The sequence below is a fragment of the Pelodiscus sinensis genome, chromosome 14 (genome assembly GCF_049634645.1).
Source record: "Pelodiscus sinensis isolate JC-2024 chromosome 14, ASM4963464v1, whole genome shotgun sequence".
In the NCBI taxonomy this organism is placed as follows: domain Eukaryota; kingdom Metazoa; phylum Chordata; order Testudines; family Trionychidae; genus Pelodiscus; species Pelodiscus sinensis.
The window spans coordinates 30344014-30365546 of record NC_134724.1 but is presented as its reverse complement, the minus strand read 5'-3'; the positions used below and the strand labels follow the sequence as shown (position 1 = coordinate 30365546).

The window sequence follows — 21533 nt, the reverse complement described above, 5'->3', positions numbered from 1 at the left end:
ATTATGGGAACTAATGAAGAACTTTTCTGTATGCACCCTCTCCACCCCACTCATGCTTTTATAGACCTCTATTCTATCCCCCCTCAGTCTCCTCTTTTCTAAACTGAAAAGTCCCAGTCACTTTAGCCTCTCTTCATATGGGACCTCTTCCAAACCTCTGATCATTTTAGTTTCCCTCCCCTCTCCCACCCTCTCTCTTCTCCTCTCCCACCTCCTTTTCCCAGTCTCCCCGAGTTTTGTTCAATAAAGAGAGATTCTATTTTTGACCACACGTTTTCTTTATTTTGTACATCAGGAAGGGGGGCTAGGGAAGGGTAAGTGGAAGGAGGTGAGGGAGGAATGGGGTACGAGCCCCCGATCGGGAGGACTGGACTGGCTCTGCGGGCTTCTGGGGGTGGAAGCTCTCCTGCAGCCCCCCAATTCCCCCCTCTCCCCAGATCGCAGCCAGCGGCAAGCGCAGCCAGTCTGATGGCCGAGTGCTGTGATGTGCCCAGTGTGGGCACTCAGGGCACTCCAAGCCAGGACTGCTTTGCAAGCAGGGCACCCCTGAGAACTGTCTGTCCGGGGTGGGGGTCGGGTCCCTTTAAGCACAGCCCTCGGCTAGCCTGAGACAGCATCTCCACGCTCTACGTCCTCATCGGATGCCCTGCCGGCACTGCTTCCGGCCATCCTTAACCCCAGTTCAGGGTCCACTTAATGTGGACATGCTAGTTCGAATTAGCAAAACACTAATTCGAACTAGTTTTTAGTTCTAGATGCGTTAGTTCGAATTAGCTTAGTTCGAATTAACTAATTCGAACTAAGTTAGTTCGAATTAGCGCTGTAGTGTAGACATACCCTTACATAGTCAGCATTTCAATTATGCTGTACAAGTGACAACAGTTATAAAATTGTGGACTTCAGTGCTTTACTGTCTTTGCCACCTTCTGTCACATTGAAGATTCAAATAGCCTTATCTGAAGTAACTTAAAAAACAACAAATAGTATGGTAGCCCTTTAAAGACTAATAAAACATGTAGATGGTATCATGAACTTTCGTGGGCACAGCGCACTGCTGTTAAAGGTACTGCACTTTAGGTGGTCTGGTGCTGTTCGTCCATCGAGGTCGATGAGGACCACCCAGTGTCATCAGTTTAGTTGGGGGTGGGTTCGGAGATGGCTGATTAGTCCAATCCGAGTCCGAAATTGATGGTTACAGTGGGGACATGAAAGATCGGACTGCCGACCTGAGGAAGAGAAGATACCAGCCCTGGACTTGCGAAGAAGACATTTCTCTGCAGCATAATGCAGTCTCTTTTGTTCGTGGGCTATTGCACCATCATGTATTTGTCTGTGCCAGGCGGAATGATCATCAGCAATACTCTCCCAATTTCCAGGATCTATGTTACAGTTCTTAAGGGAGGCCTTAAGGGTGTCTTTGAATCTCTTCTTTTGACCTCCAAGAGATCGCTTGATGTGTTGTAATTCATCATAGAGCATCTTCTTGGGCAATCGATCATCGGACATGCGCACAACATGGCCAGCCCATCTGAGTTGTGCCTTGCAAAGCATGGTGTGAATGCTTGTCATATTAGCCTGTAGAAGAACATCAGTAACTGGAACTTTATACTGCCATCTTAACTTCAGCAGTTTCCGTAGACAGTTCAGGTGGAAGTGATTCAGCTATTTCGCATGACGACTATATACAGTCCAGGTCTCACAAGCATAGAGGAGGGTGGGCAAGACAACCACCGAGTAGACTTTTAGCTTGGTCTCAGTCTTAATGCCTCTTCGATTCCAAACATTAAGTTGAAGCCTTCCAAAAGCTGCACTGGCTCTGGTGATTCTAGTATTCACCTCCTCGTTGATGTTGGCTGCCTTCGATAGAGTGCTGCCAAGATATGTAAACTTGTCCACATTATCGAGCTTCTGGCCATTGACAGTGATGGATGGCTCAGTGTAGTCACAGCCAGGAGTGGGCTGATGCAGAACGTTGTTTTTTTTGGTGGATATTGTGAGGCCGAAGCTCATGCACGCTGAGGAAAATAGATTCGTGCAGTGTTGCATGCCTGCTTGCATACCTGAGTTGAGGGCGCAGTCATCCTCAAATAGAAAGTCACGAATGGTCTCCACCTGAACCTTGGTTCTGGTCTGAAGCCTCCTCATGTTAAATAAAATGGTAGCGCAAGTCGATCCTGACATTGTTTTCTCTAAAGGCATCAATCAGCACAGCAGAGAACATAAGGCTGAAGAGACTGGGGGCCAGGACGCATCCCTGTTTCACACCATTTGTGACTGTGAATGGTTCTGAATAATTGCCACAATCTTGGACTCTGGCAAGCATGCCGTCATGGAACTGCTTCACCATTTCAATGAAGGTATCTGGGCATCCAAATTTGGCCATAATCTTCCAGAGGCCCTCAAAACTGACAGAGTCAAATGCTTTAGTTAGATCCACAAAGAATTTAAAAAATGCTTTAGTTAGATCCAGGTGGTCTGGTAGCACTTTATAGACTAACAAGTTTTGTTAGTCTATAAAGTGCTACCAGACCATTTGTTGTTTTTTAAGTTTATCCTGTACAGATGAACTCAGCTACTTGCTGAAGCTTCTGCTTTAGATATTTAGGTATTCCTAAAGTGTAGTACCTCTAACAGCTGCTCATCTGAAGAAGTGAGCTGTGCCCACGAAAGTGCATGATAACATCTACATGTTTTGTTAGTCTTTAAAGTGCTACCAGACTATTTGTTGTTTTTTAAGTTTATCCTGTACAGACTAACTCGGCTGCTCCCTGAAGCTTATTTGAAGTGTCTGTAGAATAATCTTATTGTCTGTCACTTGAGAGATCGGAAAAATGAAAACTGCATCTTAATCTTAATTTATATCTTGTTTACAGGTTTGATTGTTTCAAAGCATTTATAACAGGAATAACTATAAAATTGAGCAGAAGGCTATCATCACTGATGTCTGCTGTTGTTGTCAGATTTCAGTCTAACAATTGAGTTCAATGTGCTAGCTATTACATTGGTATTCCTAAAGTGGAGTACATCTAACAGCAGACTGTTAGCATACAGGAAGTTGTTATATCACCCTCAAATATTCTTGTGAGAATGCAAAGAAGGTCTGATCATAAGCCTGGAACAGCAACAAAATGAAAAATAAAAGCTGACAACAAAGCAGTACACATAGTTTATTCCTGTTTCCTTGCCCAATCTCAGTTCCTAATTCTACTTCAAGCATTGTTTTTGGAAAACATCTTTCAAAGTTGCTGAGAGGCCCCCAGGTAGCTAGGTAATTAAACTCTTGGGTCTCCTGGGGCTCGCTTCCAGCCTGTGATTTTGAAAACTTGAGTGCAGGCTGAGGTTTGTTTAAATCTGCCAAGCTCCCCCTTTAACAGCTATTTGTCTTCACTGATGCAAAGATGTTATCACTGTAAAGTCCTAAGTGGAGACAAAGTGCTTACTCCAAGTTATCTAAGTGAGGTCATACCCACTCCCACATGATGATTGCCTTTGTTACCTCTCACTAAAACAGATATGCCTTGTCTCCATTGTGTTTTGTGACAGGTTAGCTAACTCAGTGGCTCCCAAACTTATACTGATTCATGTACAACATGCTTTAAAATCGTTGTGAAGTGAATGGATGGAGCACAAAGCCCACATAGCACAGTTTGGGAACCCTGTACTAGTCTTATAAGAACTTGTGGATATTACTTAGAACGTGTGCATGGAGGACTATGGTAAAACTGGGCTAACAAACTAACCTTAATTATGAGCGTATGGGAAAGTGGATAAAAGTTTTATCAAGTGTTACAATAAATCTATAATAGTAAATGTTGCTACAAAAAGATGCAGAAGGCAGACACACCCTAAATGCGTGCATAGGGTTAGTCAAGTGTTCAGTAATACCTGTTATACACGGTTGTATACAATTCAAGTCAAGTTGTAATATATAAAGTTAAGGGACATATTGTGAGTACTCCTGCATGGCTGAGCAATAATGATGGAACGAGGGCACAAAGAAGCTCACAGATCTTGTGCCCTAGTGGCCTGATGTAGCTAGGAACAGCATCACTGTGCTACTGGAGCTAGCATTCTCGGGAAGGGTGGGGTTAGGGCAGGGCTATGTCTCCATCTCTCTGGCCCAAGCTGACCAGGTACAGGGAGAGAATGTTAGATATGGCATCTATTTATTTTGGCAGAGCTGCTGGTAAGGTTGGGCTGTGACCTGCTGGATTTTCCGATCATGCTGGCACTCCTCTCGATGGCTTTAATGAAGTTTCAATGATACTGGTGAAACCCCCAATTTAAATGTGATACAATATTAATCTGAAGCAAATTATTTTATCCTGCTAAAATATCTTGCACACTCATGCTTTTGTTTCTAATTACGTTTTGTCATTAGGTTATTTGTGTGCTCCTTCTTCTGTTTGCTTGTAAGTGTCCTTTTTGGATCCAAACTGAGACATCCTAATCTAATCTAAATGCATATTTGTAAGTAATGTGGAAAGTGGTTTTAAATTATAAGATGATCTTTCCAAGTGCTGCTTATCCTGCTTTCTTGCTGTTTTGTGTTGCTTTTGTGAAAAAAATGTTCTGGCCTCCCAATATACATGACCAAAATGTATTCAACAACAGTTTCGGGCTCATGTAAAATCTTCCAGTATTTTACTCATTTTCCATCTGTGTTGGCTTCCTGGACCCGATCCTGCTCTCACTGAATTCAGTGTGAGTTTTATTATTGACTTCAATTAAAGCATAATTGTTCCTTCTGTGTCTAATATTAAACCACAATCTGAATAGTTTTGAAATGACGGCCATTTTCTTGTATTTTTCTTGATTCTGTACCTCTTTGTGTATCTACTCTGCCAGTCCAGTTTTCCAAAGATAATATCCCAAATAGCTGATGAATATGCTGAGGGAAATTATGCTTTTTGTTGGACTTCTGGTTCAGTTCATCTCATGTTCTCAAATATCCTGACCCTCAATTGATCTTTTAGTCATATGGCTTAAAATATCTTCCAAAAATTAATTGGTTCCTTCATTTTTAAAATGCTTCCAAAATCACTGTTTTCCAAAAGCATTGTGTAAAGGCAAAGCACCAGTCACATGCAAGAAGATTTTTCACATATGAGGACTACATAGTTGGGCTATGGCTAGCATGTGCCTCTTTCTTTACAAATCTAAATTAAAGAATTCATAGATTTTAAGATGAGTAGGGATTATGATTAAACCATCTGACCTCCTGCATTACGCAATCCATAAAACTTCACCCAATAATTTCTGCAAATTAATAACTTCTGTTTGAATTTAATTCATTTAGAAAAATATTTAGTCTTGACTTAAAGTAATGGAGAATCTACTATATTGCTAGTTAATCATTCCAATGGTCAATTAGTGTAATTGTTAAATATTTGCACCTTATTTATTGCATGGTTTTTGGCATTATTTTATTTTATTTTATTTTATTTTATTTTTGAAGTTCTGTTTTCAGTCATTGAATCTCATTATGCTTTGCTTAGCTAGATTAAAGAACTGTGTGTTACTGTAAATCTCTTCCCAGTATAGATTCATGTCCACTATGATCAAATAACCTCGTAACCTTCTCTTTGTCAGCTTAAATAGATTGATGAGTGCTTGAATTATTTACTGAAAATTTTGAAGTTAACACATGCAGAGAGATGCCTTTTTACTTGTCTCTGACTGTAAGATGTGGATGATTTTTAATGTGAGAAAATATTTTGGGGTCAGCATGTGAATGAACTGAAGTCAATTTTTGAAGCTAATGAGAACTCTGTATCATTTCAATCCATATTAAATTATTTTACAGGGGAGCAAGGTGCACTACCGGTATCATTGGCAGAGTCACAATGTCAAGCACAGCGGAGTGGATGATATGGTTCTTCTCTCCAAAATCACAGAGGATTCTATAGTGGAGAATCTAAAGAAACGATACATGGATGATTATATTTTTGTATCCTTTATGGGCATGTTTTTACTGGGGCAGTGTGGGCTTGCAGATACAGAATATAAGACTACTATATATACATATGTATGTATCTCCATGAAAGAAGATTGCTCAACGATGCTGAGCATTTCATATGAAAAGTTATGTGGTATTAAACTAGGGTGGTCATCTGTCCCATTTTTACCAGGACAAACCCTTATTTAAGGCCTCCTCCTGGTGTCCTGACTTTTTTTTTTTTTTAAATGGGCACATTGTCCTTTTTTCCCCGGCAGGGGATGGGGGAGAAGCTGCCAGTGCTCAGGGCTCCTCTCTCCTCCCCACGCTGCATGCTGTGAAAGAAAACTTCATCCCTGCAGCGGGGTAGGATGGGAGGGGAGCCGCCATTACTCTGAGCTTCAGCCACTAGAGCCCCGAGTGCTGGCACCTCCTCCCCTTGCCCCCTGCAGGGCTGAAGCCCTGCACACTGGTGGCTCCCCTCTCCCTCATAGGGATGAAGCCCTGAGTGCTGGTGGATTCCCTCCCCCTCACTGTGGGGCTGAAGTCCTGCGCACTGGAAGCCCTTATCCCCTCCCTCTCCTGCAGGCGTGAAGCCCTGAGCACTGGCAGCTCCCCTCCCACTCTATAGGGCTGAAGCCCTGAGCACTGGCAACTCCCCCCACCCATGGGCCTTAAGCCCTGAGAGCCAGCAGCCCCCCCCGTTGGTGTCCTGTATTCCGAATTTCCCTATGCGGTTACCTTATACTAAGCAAAATGCTTTAGACTCAGAGCAAAATGTTACAGCCAAGAGATAGTATTCTTCCAGTTAATAGCAAACAACATTTTGTCTATCTTGGGTTACACTTGCTAATTTTTTAGTTCTGTGTTTTGCGCTGATGAAAGCACATTGGATACTTCATTTTCTTCTTAGAAAAATATAGCATTTGTATTAAAATTATCCAACAAAGAGCATTATTAAGTGTTTTTCAGAAGGATTCATGGTTAAATCAGACCCATTAGATTTCAGATTCTTGTAGTAAATACAAGACTACTGTATTCTTGTAGTAAATACAAGATCATGGAGATACATACATATGTATATATAGTAGTCCCTTTTTATTCCGCTCCAGTTTATATAGGCTTTTATTTATGTATTTATTTATTTATTTTTAAACTAGTGATCAATTGTTAATGTGTCCCTCCATGAATGAACATTAGGTCTGTGCCATTGAAGGCAGAGATTACTGAATCTTTCCACTAAATGCTGACATTGTTTGTCAGCAGAAAACTATCGTTATGTATGTTTATGCTGACACAATGAATGCGTGGTTTACCATACTGGTGCCCTGGATGTTGTCATTCTTTGAATTAAATCCATAAATGTAAAACAGGAGTGTTGCAAATTCACAATACAGAAATTATGTTCATTAGCTTTTATTTCCTTGCTGCCTAACATGACATCATTTTGCAGCTATTATTCATAACAATAGATTTTTATGTAGCACATTAAATACTAATTCTACAATTCTGGGGTATGGAGTGTTTAAATAGTAGATTGTTTACCCATGGACAGTTCCAAATTGCAAAATAGAATCTGAAATCCTTAATGTACTGGATTCTTACACTTAGGCCGTGTCCAGACTCAGGGGTTCTTTCGAAAAAAGTAGCCTTTTTTCGAAAGAACTTCCCCTGCGTCCAGACTCAAGCCGCGTTCTTTCGAAATTAAATCAAAAGAACGCGGCTTTTCTTTCGACGGCTGTACACCTAATTTTACGAGGAAGAACGCCTTTTTCGAGGGAGATCCGTCGAAAGAACGTGAGTCTGGACGGGGGGAGCCCTTTCTTTCGAAAGAATTGGCCTCCAGGAAGAAGCCCTGGTGGACAATCTGGGCCATGGGTTGCAAGTCTGTGGTTCCTGGCTGCAGCCATTCCTTAAAGGGATAGGCACCCTCACAGACACTTGTTGCAGACAAGGAGCCAGAGCACACGGCTACTTTGCTGCAGCATGTCCCAGCCCCAAGACCGTCCTGGCCCTTCCACCGAGCCTTCTGGGGACCCAGCCAAGGGCTCCAAGTGCCGGGCACCATCCTGGTCTGGCGCAGAGATAAAGAGCCTGCTGGAGCTGTGGGGAGAGGAGGAGGCCTTACAGGCCCTCAAAAGCCAGCGGCGAAACGCTGACATTTATGGCCGCATGGCTGAAGCCCTGGCCCAGAAGGGCCACTACCCCCGCACCCAGGACCAGGTGCGCTCAAAGGTGAAAGAGCTGCGCCAGGGGTACGTTAAGGCCAGGGAGGAGAGCTCCCGGTCTGGGGCAGCCCCCCACTACTGCCCCTACTACCCAGAGCTGGACCAGATCCTGGGTGGCAGTGCAGAAGCACGCACACCACGGAGGTTTGTACAGTCTGGACTGGCAGACCCCGTGGTGGACGCTCCAGAGCAGGAGCTAGAGCACTCTGGAGACGGGGACATGGTCCCAGAAGAGGAGGAGGACAGCGAGGAGACGGCGACCCTCACCACCTTGGAGCCAGTCACCCAGACCTCAGAGGCCTCCCAGGCGTCATCTGGCGCAGGAGAGGAAGCAGCAGGTGAGTACAGTGAGGTTGTGTCACACCCGGGGGGGGGGGGAGGTAGGTGGGTGCACAGTGGGTGATGCACAAGGGAAACCTGTCATGCTCAGGCTGATGCCCAGGTCTCTCACACACACACACACACACACACACACACACAGTGTGACCTTCAGAATGTCTGCTTCCCCTGTCTCAAGGGAGAGGGCATGCCCTTTTGGACAGCTGTTGCACACATGACTGATTGTGATAGAAATGTAGCCGTGTTACTCTGATCTGAGGAAGTGGGTCTGGCCCAGGAAAGCTCATCCCCTAATAAACCATCCTGTTAGTATTTTAAGTGCTACAGAGTCCAGTTTTTAGGACTGATTGTGTCTTCTTCTTTTCCTCCACAGCCGGACCAGCCGTGGAAGAGGGCCGCAGCACCCCAGCCCCACCTCCATCTCCATCTACATCTCGGGGACATGGGAGCCGCAGACACAGGCGTGTCTATGCGGACATCCTGAGGCAGCACGTTGAGGCCGTGCAGGAGCAGAACTCCATCCTGCGAGAGAGGGCGGAGGCAGAGGATCGCTGGCGTGACCGGCTCATGAACGAGCTGGTCCTGCAGCACACGGTCCTGTGCGCCACTCTGAGGGAGGTCAGCGGCTTGCCTGCTGCTGTGCCTGGTCCTGCTCCTCCAGCACCCCATGACCCCACCCCACCAAACCCCCCTTCCACAACAGCAGCCCTTTCCCCCCTTGGACCTCCCTCTCACCCAGCCCCCCCAGCTCCCCAGCCCCTCTCTCCCCCTGGCCCTCCTCTCCCCCAGGCTTCCACGTCCCAAGAGCACCCCAGCCAGCCAACCGACAGGTGCACCACCCGATCCCGCAGCCGTGGAGCACCCCAAACACGAGGCCCAGGCAGGAGAGGGAAGTCTGGCAAGCACCGTTCAACCTGATCCCCTTCCCCCCTCCAGGTTTCAAGCACCCCCATCACCCCAGTTAAACAAAGAGTTCAATAAAATGTTTCTTTATTGTAAATAGTTTTGTCAACAACAAAAATGAAAAAAAATTTTGTTATGTTTGCAACATTTATACTATTGTTTGATAATATGTACAAAAAGTAAACAGATCATTTTATTTTGAAACACACCCTGGTATAAGTGATGTGTCCAAACAGGGTCAGGAGATGGGTTGTGGAGGGAAGCTTCTATTGGGCCAGGGCCCAGTCCCCAGGCAGAAGCCCCTCAGTGCACTCAGTCTCAGTGGCCTCCACTGGAGAATTGCTCCCGGAGGGCCTCCCGGATGCCAACAGCAGACCAGTGAGCCTGGCGGATGGCAGCTGTCCGGGGCTGGGCAAAGAGCCTCTCCTGGGCATCAGCAGCTCTACCCCACCCTGGTAGGAAGGCATCACCTTTCCTCTCCACGAGGTTATGGAGGACGCAACACGCAGCCACCACCTCAGGGATGTTGCTCTCCCCCATGTCGAGGCGTGTGAGCAAGCACCGGAATCTGCCCTTTAAACGGCCAAACGCACATTCCACCTAGTTGTGAGCCCGGTTAAGGCGAGCATTAAACTGCTCCTTGCTCGCATCCAGGTGGCCGGTGTAGGGCTTCATCAGCCACAGCATCAGGGGATAGGCGGCATCAGCCACTATGCACACCGGCATGTGCACATCCCCAACCGCAAACTGGCGATGGGGGAAAAATGTTCCTGCTTGAAGCCTCCGGTAGAGGTACGAGTTTCTGAAGATGCGGGCATCGTGTGCCTGCCCTGACCACCCAACACAAATGTCCAAAAACTGGCCACGATGGTCGACCAGGGCCTGGAGGACCATAGAAAAGTAGCCCTTTCTGTTTATGAATTGGGCTGCTCGATGGGGCGGTGCACGGATTGCAATGTGTGTCCCATCGAGCGCTCCTCCGCAATTGGGGAAGCCGAGGGCAGCAAAGCCGGCCATGACGCTGTCCAGATCTGGTAGACAGATGAGCCTGTTGAGCAGCTCCGAATTGATGGCCCTCACCACCTGCAGAACGAGACAGACAACAAAATGTTAGAAGGGGTGCCTTATCTCTTAGGAGGAGAACCCACCGCCCACCTTCCCTCTCAAACACCCCGGGAATTCCCTCCTCAGAACCCCCCCCCCCCCCCCCACAATTCAGGGTGAGTGGAGGAGCTCCCTCCCACTCCCACTCCACTTGGCCCTTCCTGACAGTCTCCCTTCCCCCCACCCCAAACTGTGACTGTCCCCAGACAATGACTTACCTCCATCAAGACGGCCCCGACAGTAGATCTCCCTACGCCAAATTGGTGTCCCACGGAGCGGTAGCTGTCGGGGGTTGCCAGCTTCCAGGGGGCAATGGCGATCCTCTTTTCCAGGGGGATGGCGGGCCGCAGGTGGGTGTCTTGCCGTTGCAGAGCAGGGGCAAGCCAGGTACAGAGCTCCTGGAAAGTGGTCTTTTTCATCCTGAAGTTCCGTAGCCAGTCTTGGTCATCCCAGATCTCCATCACGAGCCAGTCCCACCAGTCAGAGCTGGTGTCAAACCTCCAAACACGCCTGTCCACGAAAAAGTTAGGAGGCAAGGGCAGTGCGGCTGCTTGACGGAGGAACCCCTCGTACCTCTGGTCTGGGAGCAGCTCGGGAAGTAGCCTCATGACAGTGTCATGCAGATGCAGCAACAGCTGCAGTATGGTGGTGTGGGGTCATCGCCTGCCCAGGAGCAGCTCTGGCTCCATGCAAAAAAAAAAAGGGTCTGCAAGCAGAAAAACCTCAAAAGAAAAAAGCTGCTGGGGTGTCCCAGGAAGCTGAGCACTCCAAACCAGCACTGCAATGCCTTGCTTAATTCCTCGAGGGACAGCAAAGGCAGCTGCAGGAGCAGAGCAACGGGTGTTCAGGGGCGTCCCTTTAACCACGCGTCTCTGCAAAGGGCAGGCAGGCAGCACCCGGAAGGAAATGCTGCCCCCATGCCCTGGCAGAAGCAGTTCCAGGTGGCTTTCAATTTCGAAAGAGCGTCCAGCAGTCTGGATGCTCTTTTTCGAAATAGCGGATCGATCTTTCGATCCGCGCATTGTAGTCTAGACGCGCTCTTTCGAAAGAGGCTCTTTCGAAAGATGCTTTCGAAAGAGCCTCTTTCGAAAGAAGCCTGCAGTCTAGACATAGCCTTAGAGAGCTAAATCCAACTCAAATAAACTAGGTCTGATTGTAAAATAATATCAGTCACCCCTTATAAATAGATAACACTTTTCATTCCAAGGGATCCTAAAATGTTTTACAAACCACATAGATGTGTACATAATAAATGTCTAAATACATTACACACGCTCAGAGGAATTGATTCATCCATTTGTTAGATTCTCTACAGTAAAACACTGCAGCTATGTAAGAGCGTACAGCACAATTGTGTAACAGTTGAGGAGAGGAAGTGAAGTAGAGGCAACTAATCACATCCCATTAAACATCATTGTTTCTGGGATTAGGATATTAGTAATATTATATGTCTTATTACTACCTCCTAGCTCTATCTACAGACAGCTTGCAAAGCTGCTGCCGGAGAAGGAAGAAGCACTAGGAAGTTGCGTGCCCCCTGCAGGCAGTTTTTTGGGGCTGCCCGTAAAGAAGGATGTGCTGAAACTTGCCTTCTCTGACTGCAGTCCAACAAACCAGGCTGGAGCCAGCACTCAGCATGTCCCAGTGCTTCCTTCTGGAGATGTGGGTCTGCAAGGGGAGGCTATGGGCTGAGCAGTAGCCAGGAGAGGAGTTGCAGTCTAGGTGCTGTAGCTGCACAGTAACTCTCCCTGCCTGCACTAGGCTGCACCTGCTCTGGGACCGTGCATAAGGAAGGAAGCACTAGGATGTGCTCAGCCCCAATTTGTGGAAAGCGTGGGGAAAGGTTTGCAACTCTGTAGGGTCCAGCACCATCACTCACCATAGAAAGCCTTTGTGTGTGGACTGCAGATCTCCCTACTGCCACCCTGCACTCAGGCAGGTTTGTAGGGATGCAGCCAGGGAAGACACATCTTCCCCACAAACCTACCTTCTGCTATTAGGATCTGGATATCTGCCTAAATAAAATCATGCCAGACCACAGGTGTTGCTGGACCCAAGAGTGCCAGACTGGAGAGGTTCACCTGTAGCTATTTAAAGGCTTTGATGGCAAAACCCAATTGTTTTCTTAAAGCTTTGTTTTATTGATAGGTATTTATAGATCAAAATATTATGCAATACATCCCCATTGATGAGGTAATGCTTTAGTAAATATTAGCTACTGAGGTGTCTCATAAACCTTAACTGCTCTCAAATACAGACATATATTGGATCTGTGTTAATCTCTGTGAATCCTTTCAAACAGATGCCATACTTTGGAGAAAAGGAAATTGAAATGTACCAAGGAGCTGTAAGTAAAGTTTCCTATAAAATATTGCAGATATTCATTTGTATGTAAAGGTTCTCCTCATTTTGTTTGGACTAATGAGAATAGATGTTGACTGCTTTGGGTGGTAGTGAAACTTACTAGTTCAGAGTAACTGAGTTTGCACGCAGCATCTAATTTTAATAAGATGCTGCATCTGCTTTTTCCTCCATTTACATGCTGGATTCACCAAGACAGAGTTAAACTGGCACAACAGATTCATTTATTGATTTAAGTTTGATCAAAATCAGATTTCCCCCAGCAGAGAGTTCCTCTTCAAAAGGGGAATTTGTCACCAGCTATCTACACTACACCTTAGATCTCTAATGCACCAAAACACATAGGCAACCAAACTCAGGGTATGTCTACACTAGCCCCCTAGTTCGAACTAGGGAGGCTAATGTAGGCATTCAAAGTTGCAAATGAAGCCCGGGATTTAAATATCCCGGGCTTTATATGCATCTTTCCGTCCAGTCGCCATTTTGAAATTTCACTAGTCCGGACTAACTGCCCGTGGCTACATGCGGCAGGGAGCCGGTAGTTCGAATTAAAGCCCCTAATTTGAACTACCGTTAACCTCCTTGCAGGAGGAATAACAGGTAGTTCGAATTAGGGCATTAATTCGAACTACCAGCTCCTTGCCGTGTGTAGCCATGAACTGTTAGTCCGGACTAGTGAAATTTCAAAATGGTGACTGGACGGGAAGATGCAAATAAAGCCCGGGATATTTAAATCCCGGACTTCATTTGCAACTTCGAATGCCTACATTAGCCTCCCTAGATCGAACTATGGGGCTAGTGTAGACATACCCTTAGAGGCCAGTTTTGAAAATTGGACTGTGAGTATGGGACAGAAGGAGGACACTAGGACATATGTAATTCAGTCTCCTGCTGCAATGGAATCTGGGATGTCCATAGACAGAAAACTACATATACTATTCAGTTTGAATGGGGTGGAAGAGGCAGATGTAGCCTATCAGTGCGAGGCTCTGCGCAGTGGTGTAGCCTGTTTATTTGTTAGCTTAAGGCCACTTCTGAAAAGGGCATAAATGATGTGAGTTTCTCTTCAACAAAATACATATTTACATTTTCTACATTTTTAAAATAGGGTTTTTACATACCTGAGCTAGAACAAAAATTATGATTGAGGGATAAATACCAAATCTCAACAGTGACAATGACTATTGATTTGGGTGAATTTAACATGCAGAATTTTCTTTTGTAGCAAGAAACTCTTCCATACTAAATACTTACAATATTTTTCCCTGTGGTATTTAATATTCTGTCTGTAATGTACATTATATTTCCCCCACATACCCACAGGCTCAGTATGAAAATCCACCTCATATCTATGCTCTAGCGGACAACATGTACAGAAACATGATTATTGACAGAGAAAACCAGTGTGTCATTATCAGGTAAGAAACAGCTGTTCACCTATTTTTCTGTAAGTTTCAAGCTTTCTCAGAAAGAGGCTGGATCTCATTTTAGTGCTAGATTCCCATAATTATGTAGAATTATACATTTGTATGAGTGTGTGTGTGTTTTGTGGGGATATGTGATATAGATGATGTATTATTTATTTTGGAATTACTTTAGAACTCTGGAAATATCATGGAGCTTTCTAATTGGCTACAAGTGATATCATAACCATATTTATGAATACCCAGTAAATGTACAAGCTTACTGCTTTCCCACGTTTTTATATATAAAAAATCAGTTTCAGAAAAACAGCAAGACATTCCAGCAAGGAATGTTTGTATTTCTTGTGTAGTTAAAGTCACTTGGTCTTTGGCCTTTTACCTTGTAATACCACCAAGATATATTGTAATCACCCACAAATAGGCTTCCTGTCCTTTCTCACTGCAAAATTATAATGCACTGTACACTTGCAATCAACTGCATTCAAGAACAAAGGACCTTTCAACACATTTTAACACTTTTTGGATCTTCATTTTTGTTTTATAAAGTGTTCTTTGCTAGTAGTTTAACAAAAAAAACCTTCCCCTTCTCAATATCTGACTCATGGTAAGGTTCCCCTTACCAAAACCGCAAAGTCTCTGGAGAACATATGTTTATACAAAAGAGACAGAGTTACAAATAAAACCATGCTAGGTCATTTTAAAAATGGCTTTTCATAATTTTCTGATCTGCTCTATTCAGGACTTCCTCTATACTTCATTCCCAGAGGGGTTTTCTTATATATGAGGACATTATTAGTGGGTTATGCTGTGTGAGGTTGCTACTCAGGTGTCACTTTTTAAAAATGCCCTGAACCTTACTTGGTTTGTTATAAAGTCATCATTAATCAAAAAATGCATCTAAACTTTTGCTCTGAACCAAAAAAAAATTTGGTCTGACTGCTCAACTGTGCCCAGGAAGTCTTTCACTCTCCTTTTCTTGTTGCCACCTTGGTTTAGATCAGCAGAAAAGTACCTAGGTTTGTAATAGCTCCCAAAGAGCCATCCGGCTTGTAGGGATCACCAAGTCCAGTATACTTTGGCCACTCCCCGCTTATGATAGGGGCCCTTAGATGTGGCAAAGAACTAGTGTCAGCCAAGGATTCCTCAGACCAAGAAAACGTATGGGAACTTCTTTGGCTTCTTGTGTCACTGGAGTGGTTCAAAGGAGCCAGAGCAGGGGCCAGCAGCTGAGTGTTTATATATGAAACTGTGCCTCATGCAAGGTTTTCTGCCATTTTATTGCATGCCACAGTGTGAAACAGAGATCATCTTAACATATGTCATAGATGAGCTGCTCTTGAAAGCCTTACAAGGAGGAGTTGTGTGAAAATTCTTCATACTTCTTTTGGAACTCTGATTCATAGTCCCCTGGCTGAGCTCCAGCAGAAAAGTGTTTGAGTGCTTCTAAGTACCAGAAAACAAGAATATGTCACTCCTTGGAAGTAATTGAGTATATATGTGCAACGATACCATCAGTTCATCCTCCCTCCCAATCCTCAGCCTTCTTTTTAGCAATCCTAGGTTTATTTGGTCTCATTTCTGAGTTTCTAGGTGTTAGAAACAGGCAAATTTAGAGTTGGTTTTGCTGTAAGCTTTGGTCTTGCAAAACCCAGAGCTTAAATTGGACCTGCCTATGAATAACTCTATCTGAATTCCCAAAAGTTGAGGGTTCACAGCATTAAATCTAAATAACGGCCAGATTTTTAAACATCCCCATCACCCAGAACGTCAAGGACTTTGGAAATTCTGGACAGTTATTTAGGTGCCTGAATTGTGAGAGCTGAGGTTTTTTTAATAAAAGTCAGACTCTGATTGTGGATAATTAGCTCTATGGAAAGTCTGGCCCATACTGTAAATAAAGGATGGTTTGTGTTCCCTTAGCATGTGTACAGCCTCATCACACTCTTCCTATGTTGTGCTTGATACATTTGAAGGGTCTAACAAGAATGAAAGAAGAAAATAATTTGTATTGTTATTATATACAATATGTTCCTTTTCCTTGATGCATGTTTATTTTTCCTAAGATTTTTTTGTGTGAGAGATTAACACAGGAAAAGCAGGGAACTAGGTTTTCAAATGCTTTTTATGTTGGTATATGATTTTGGGGAAAAATGAATGGTTCACTGCTGGATTATTACATCTGTCAAATTGAGATCTCAGCCAGTTGTACTGTTCGTTAGCTTATTTTTGTATTTTTGTCATCTTGATCAAATTCTATGTACAGGCAGTCCCCGGGTTACATGGATCCGACTTACATCGGATCCCTACTTACGAAAGGGGTGAGGCAACCCCGCACTAGCTGCTTCTCCCCAGCAGACCAGGGAGACGCGAAGCTAGCATCCCCCCCCCTCCCAGCAGACCAGGGAGACACGGAGCGGCTTTTCTCAGCAGACACCTCAGCTTGAGAATAAAGGACTGAGGGAAGTGAGGTGTGGGAGAATAAAACTGAGCTCTGGAGAAATGTTTGGCTAGAGTTTCCCCTACAATATGTACCAGTTCCAACTTACATATAAATTCAACTTAAGAACAAACCTACAGTCCCTATCTTGTACGTAACCCGGGGACTGCCTGTATATTGCCTTGGATTATTCAAAGATTCTTCTGATTATGATATTTCATTTTCTAATCTATGCTCATTCTAGGACCTTTACATTACTGATTCTATCAGGCCATTTTACCTTGAACATCCTTTTCAGACACCTGCAATGAAAGCTGATCAATTTGCTTTGGATGTGCGTACTATTTTCTAGGATTCTGCTCCATAAAAGAGGACATTTATGACAGTAAAAGTTCTTATATTTGGTTATTTGTTTTTGAAATGCAGTAGTTGTTGCTTTAACTGTTCTGGATTTTATATTGGATATGGAATCACCGGAATTGTGAATGATGTGACCCACCTACCTACATTTTCAAAGGCTCACCTTCTAAGTAGATAAAATCATTGGTAGGTAAATTTATTTTTCATAACATCCATCTTTGATATACTACTATTAATATGTAATGGCTTGTCAGAATTTGCAAGCCCATCTGTCTTTTGCTGCATAACCCTGATTCATTCATAAGACAGATAATATCTGCAAAGTCTATGACTCCAAGCTCCCCGTCTATTCTTGAAGGGTCCATTTCCATACAGATAATCTGTCACAAGGTCAATAGCTATGCCAAAGAAGATGGGAGGAAAGACTCAATTTTGTTTGACACTATTGTTAACATTAAACAAGTCATTTAACATTTGGTTTATCTCTAGTGCACATTGAACGTTCTGATACAAATTTTTAATAATTTGAATGAGTTTGTTTTTTAGACACCATAAATTAATGGTATCTCCCACAATGATCATCTACACAATAAAATGCTTTTTGGAAATTCACAAAAATTCAAGACTACTGGGGGCTCGACAATATTATTCAGGATGAAGGGCTGATCTGCACAGGATCAATTTGGCAAAAACAGCTTGTTTGTATCTAAATTTGTTTAGTGTGTTTGCATAGAAGATTTTCACTGGGACTGAAAGTAGCATAATCCCATGCCAGTTGTTACAAAACTCAAATATCCTTTTTTGGAGGGAGGGAGTTTGATTGTAATCCCTCTTTTTCATTCTTCTGGGTTCTATTCTTTCTCCCAGACCAAACTGAAAAGGCATAGAAGGATTTTCATACTGCCCCTTCCACTCACTTTAAGCAGTTCTTCAATTTGATCATCACCTGGCAATGTATTGTTCTTTAGTTCTTTCAATAGCTGCTTCAAATTCACCCAGAGTAATTTCCTCACAGCAAACAACAAGCTCTTCTGTTTGATCAACAGTACTGAAGTTAAATGTTATTTTTGATGAAAGTCTATTAAGGAAGCTGTGGAAATCCTCTGGTCTTCTTTTCTTTTATTTATCTCAGATTATAAGTGTTTTCCCTTGTTTACCTTTTATTGGACCTTCCTTTCTGCAGCTAAAATCTCAAGCTATTCATTTACGGTTTAGAAAAAGTGTTCTCTTGTCTCCTTATCACTGATGCCATTTCTGCTTTCTGTACCGTTTCTGTCCTTTTATTCTTTTTGGCTCATAGAAAGGTGAAACAGACAATTTCATCTACAATCTTGTCATATATCTTTCAAGGGACAGACAAGCCTGTTTTATTTGTGGAATAATTACCATGTGTGTGAAGAAAACTGTGTGTACATGTTTCTAATTATAGCTGAAGAACACTGAGCTATTATGAATGATTGTGAACAATGTAAACAATGAGGCTATTCAAGGGCTGGATTCTTCCTGGTCCGAATGCAGGTGCACAGCATATGGGCAGGTGGAAGGATGCAGGGAGCCTTCCTCAGCACCATTTGTATGGCCCACATAGACGCTAGGCAGAGTCGCTCAGTCCCTCTGCTCAAGAGAACACAAGGATTACACTCTCTCTCTTTTCCCAGGGCTGAAAAGTGCTCCAAAGAGAACAGGAAGATTTGCATCTTCATTTAAGGAGAGAATAATGTTGAACCAGTTTTCACAAATATATGTTTCCATTGTAATATTAATTTATAAACATGAGACAGCTCTCTATTTTTTTAGCCTTTGCTTGTCCGTGGCAATTGAATGGTTAAGTAGCTTGAGCATTTGACAGTTTTAGTTACTTGTGTATGCATCTGAAATTCCCAAAAGGTAGCGATCTGTCTGTGCACTTGTTCCCATATATGAAGGACAGTGCAGTTTGAAATTATTTGCTATGCAGTCATAGTGGCCAAAATGTTATTCACATTAAGCAGTTTAGGCTTCAGCAGGGTTTGACATTTCATTTCATTTCTCTGAATTTTGCTAAGGAGTACATATGGTGGTTTACTTAAGTGTATATTATTGGATCTTACTTCTGTATTCCACTCTACCAACCTGCTGAACTGTTCCACCCACCCACCCCCAAAGAAAAAAATGGCTGCCCTTCAATGGATACCTAAAAACTGCCAAAAAACTATTCACTCAGCTGATATTTGCACTATGAAGGGTTGTCTGGAGACTTGTTTTTAATTCCCTCTACAACATCATTGTCTTGTGATCATGACTGTGGATGTTACGATTAGTAGTTTCCTATTTTGTGTGAGATGATAGATGTTTTCTTCAAATTATCCTTAAAGTGGTATGTTTCTGTAAAAGTGGAAGCTTAATTTTCTCTTTTTATCAGCTTTAATAACTTCTTCCATGAGATGTTTTAATGTACTATGAAGACATTTTTCAATTCAAGGCTCTTCCTATTTTTAATATTTTAGTTTTCATCTGCATCTGGTAATATTTACTTACAAGATAACTACCTATCTTAACCTTAGGCTGGAACAACTTTCATAAAGTACATTAATATCAGTGGAGACTTCTTTCCACCTTATCCCTCTCAGTAAAACAATCTGAATAACGCTTAGTCTTAAGTCACTTAAGGCCAAAAGTCAATAAAAATAATCTTGTCCTGCTGCAGCCTTGCAAAGCTCATGCAAGTCTCAAACAATTGATTTTTTCAAAAATTTCTGCAGCAGAGAATCCTGCTGGAGATATGATTGAATCTCACTGATAGCAACCACTTAGGAAAAGGCATTCAGAACAAATCTTTAACATTTTAAGGAACTGTGAGGCAAAAGTCACCAGCTGTACAGGTGGGAAATATTTCTACCAATGCAAAACTGATTTGTTTGTTTTGAACAAAACTAAAGAAATTAACCTTTCACTGGAAATCTTCTCCAAACACAGAAGATTAATATTTTACATCTGCTTTGTCCTTTGTCAGTAGATCTAAGAGCATTTTGTATACATTAAATAATAAAGTTCCCCAATCCCAATCCATGCAGAGAAGTATTATCCCTCCTATTCTGCAGATGGGGAAAATGGTGCCCAGGGTTTTAAGTGACTTCGCTTAAATCAGAAACAGGTTAGAGTCAGAATGGGGCATGGGAATTGGAAGTCTTGACTCCTAATCCTCTATTTTAATCTCTAAATTACCTGTCCTCTCGATCCAGTTCTTCCTTTTTTCTTTTTGAATTTATACCAAATTTTCCAATTTTATAACATCTGGATATGGAAACATTTGCTACTATAACATGAGGTTATTTTAAATGAAATGGATCATTTTTATGTTTCCCTAATGAACCTGAACCATTATAGCCACTTTTTGCTAAATTTTAAAAACATGCCCTTTTAAACTATATCTGTATATACAGAGAGATATATAAAGACATATAAAATAGACCTTGTATTATTTTATAATCACTAAATCTGTGGAAAAACTGCTCTAGGTGAATCATTTGCTGGAATTACCACAATTCTCTTGAAGCAGTTGACTAATTTTGTGCTTTGCTCATGAGAAGGCAAGATATACTATCAAAGTGCATCAGATATAGTTGTTGCAGCATATAAATAATGTACCATCATCCTATCATGGTTCTAGTTTAATTTTTGCAGTTTACTGGTCTGTGATCAACTGTAAAACCAGGAAAAGTATGTGCATGTGTAAATCTAAAGTAAAATGTGAAAAGGCAAGCTTGAAGTCAGTCATATTATTAAAAGTTTCACTTAAATCCAGAAACTTCAAATAAAATGGAACTGCATTCCTCCGGATTAGTATTCATGGCTGCCGCTATTTAACGAATAATACAAACTGCATATAATTTAAAGAAAGGGGAGAAGGATAACTTATTCAGTAAGGAAATCTTTTGTTTAAAGTGATTTATGACACTATTTTAAAATGATCAAGGGCTGCATTATTTGTCTTAGCAGTTCTTTTCCCCTTTTTTCTGTAATTTATCCTTAAGATTACTACAGCAGATCAGTCTATGCACTTCTGCATGTAAAGATGGTTCTAATTATAGCATGCTAATGTTGTCTTGAGCCATGTGTGCACTAAGAAAACTATTTTGAAATTACTAAATTGACTTAAGAACTCCCAATTTAACAAAATCAAACTAGTGTGTCCAAGACAGGCTCCGTTAATGTGGACACGCTACCACAGACTTAGAACTTCAGGAAGCACTGTGGGGAGCTGTGGGAGGCCTCCCAGAGGCCAATAAGTTCAGATTAGTGACACCACTGTTATTTCAAAATTACTATTTTGGAATTAGTGTTACTCCTTGGCTGTGTCTGCATTGGCACCCTTTTCCGGAAAAGGGATGCTAATGAGACCAGTCGGAATTGCAAATGCCGCAGGGGATTTAAATATCCCCTGCGGCATTTGCATGAAC

The 21533-nt window shown here is 42.8% G+C and overlaps 1 protein-coding gene across 1 annotated transcript in view; it reads left to right on the top strand.

Moving 5' to 3' along the window:
* Positions 1-21533, top strand: part of MYO1E (myosin IE) — a 173786-nt gene that overhangs the window by 62228 nt on the left and 90025 nt on the right. The window contains exons 2-4 of the mRNA XM_075897339.1: positions 5807-5950; positions 12770-12859; positions 14197-14291. Coding sequence (XP_075753454.1) covers positions 5807-5950; positions 12770-12859; positions 14197-14291 — 329 coding nt within the window. The remainder of the gene's footprint in view (positions 1-5806; positions 5951-12769; positions 12860-14196; positions 14292-21533) is intronic.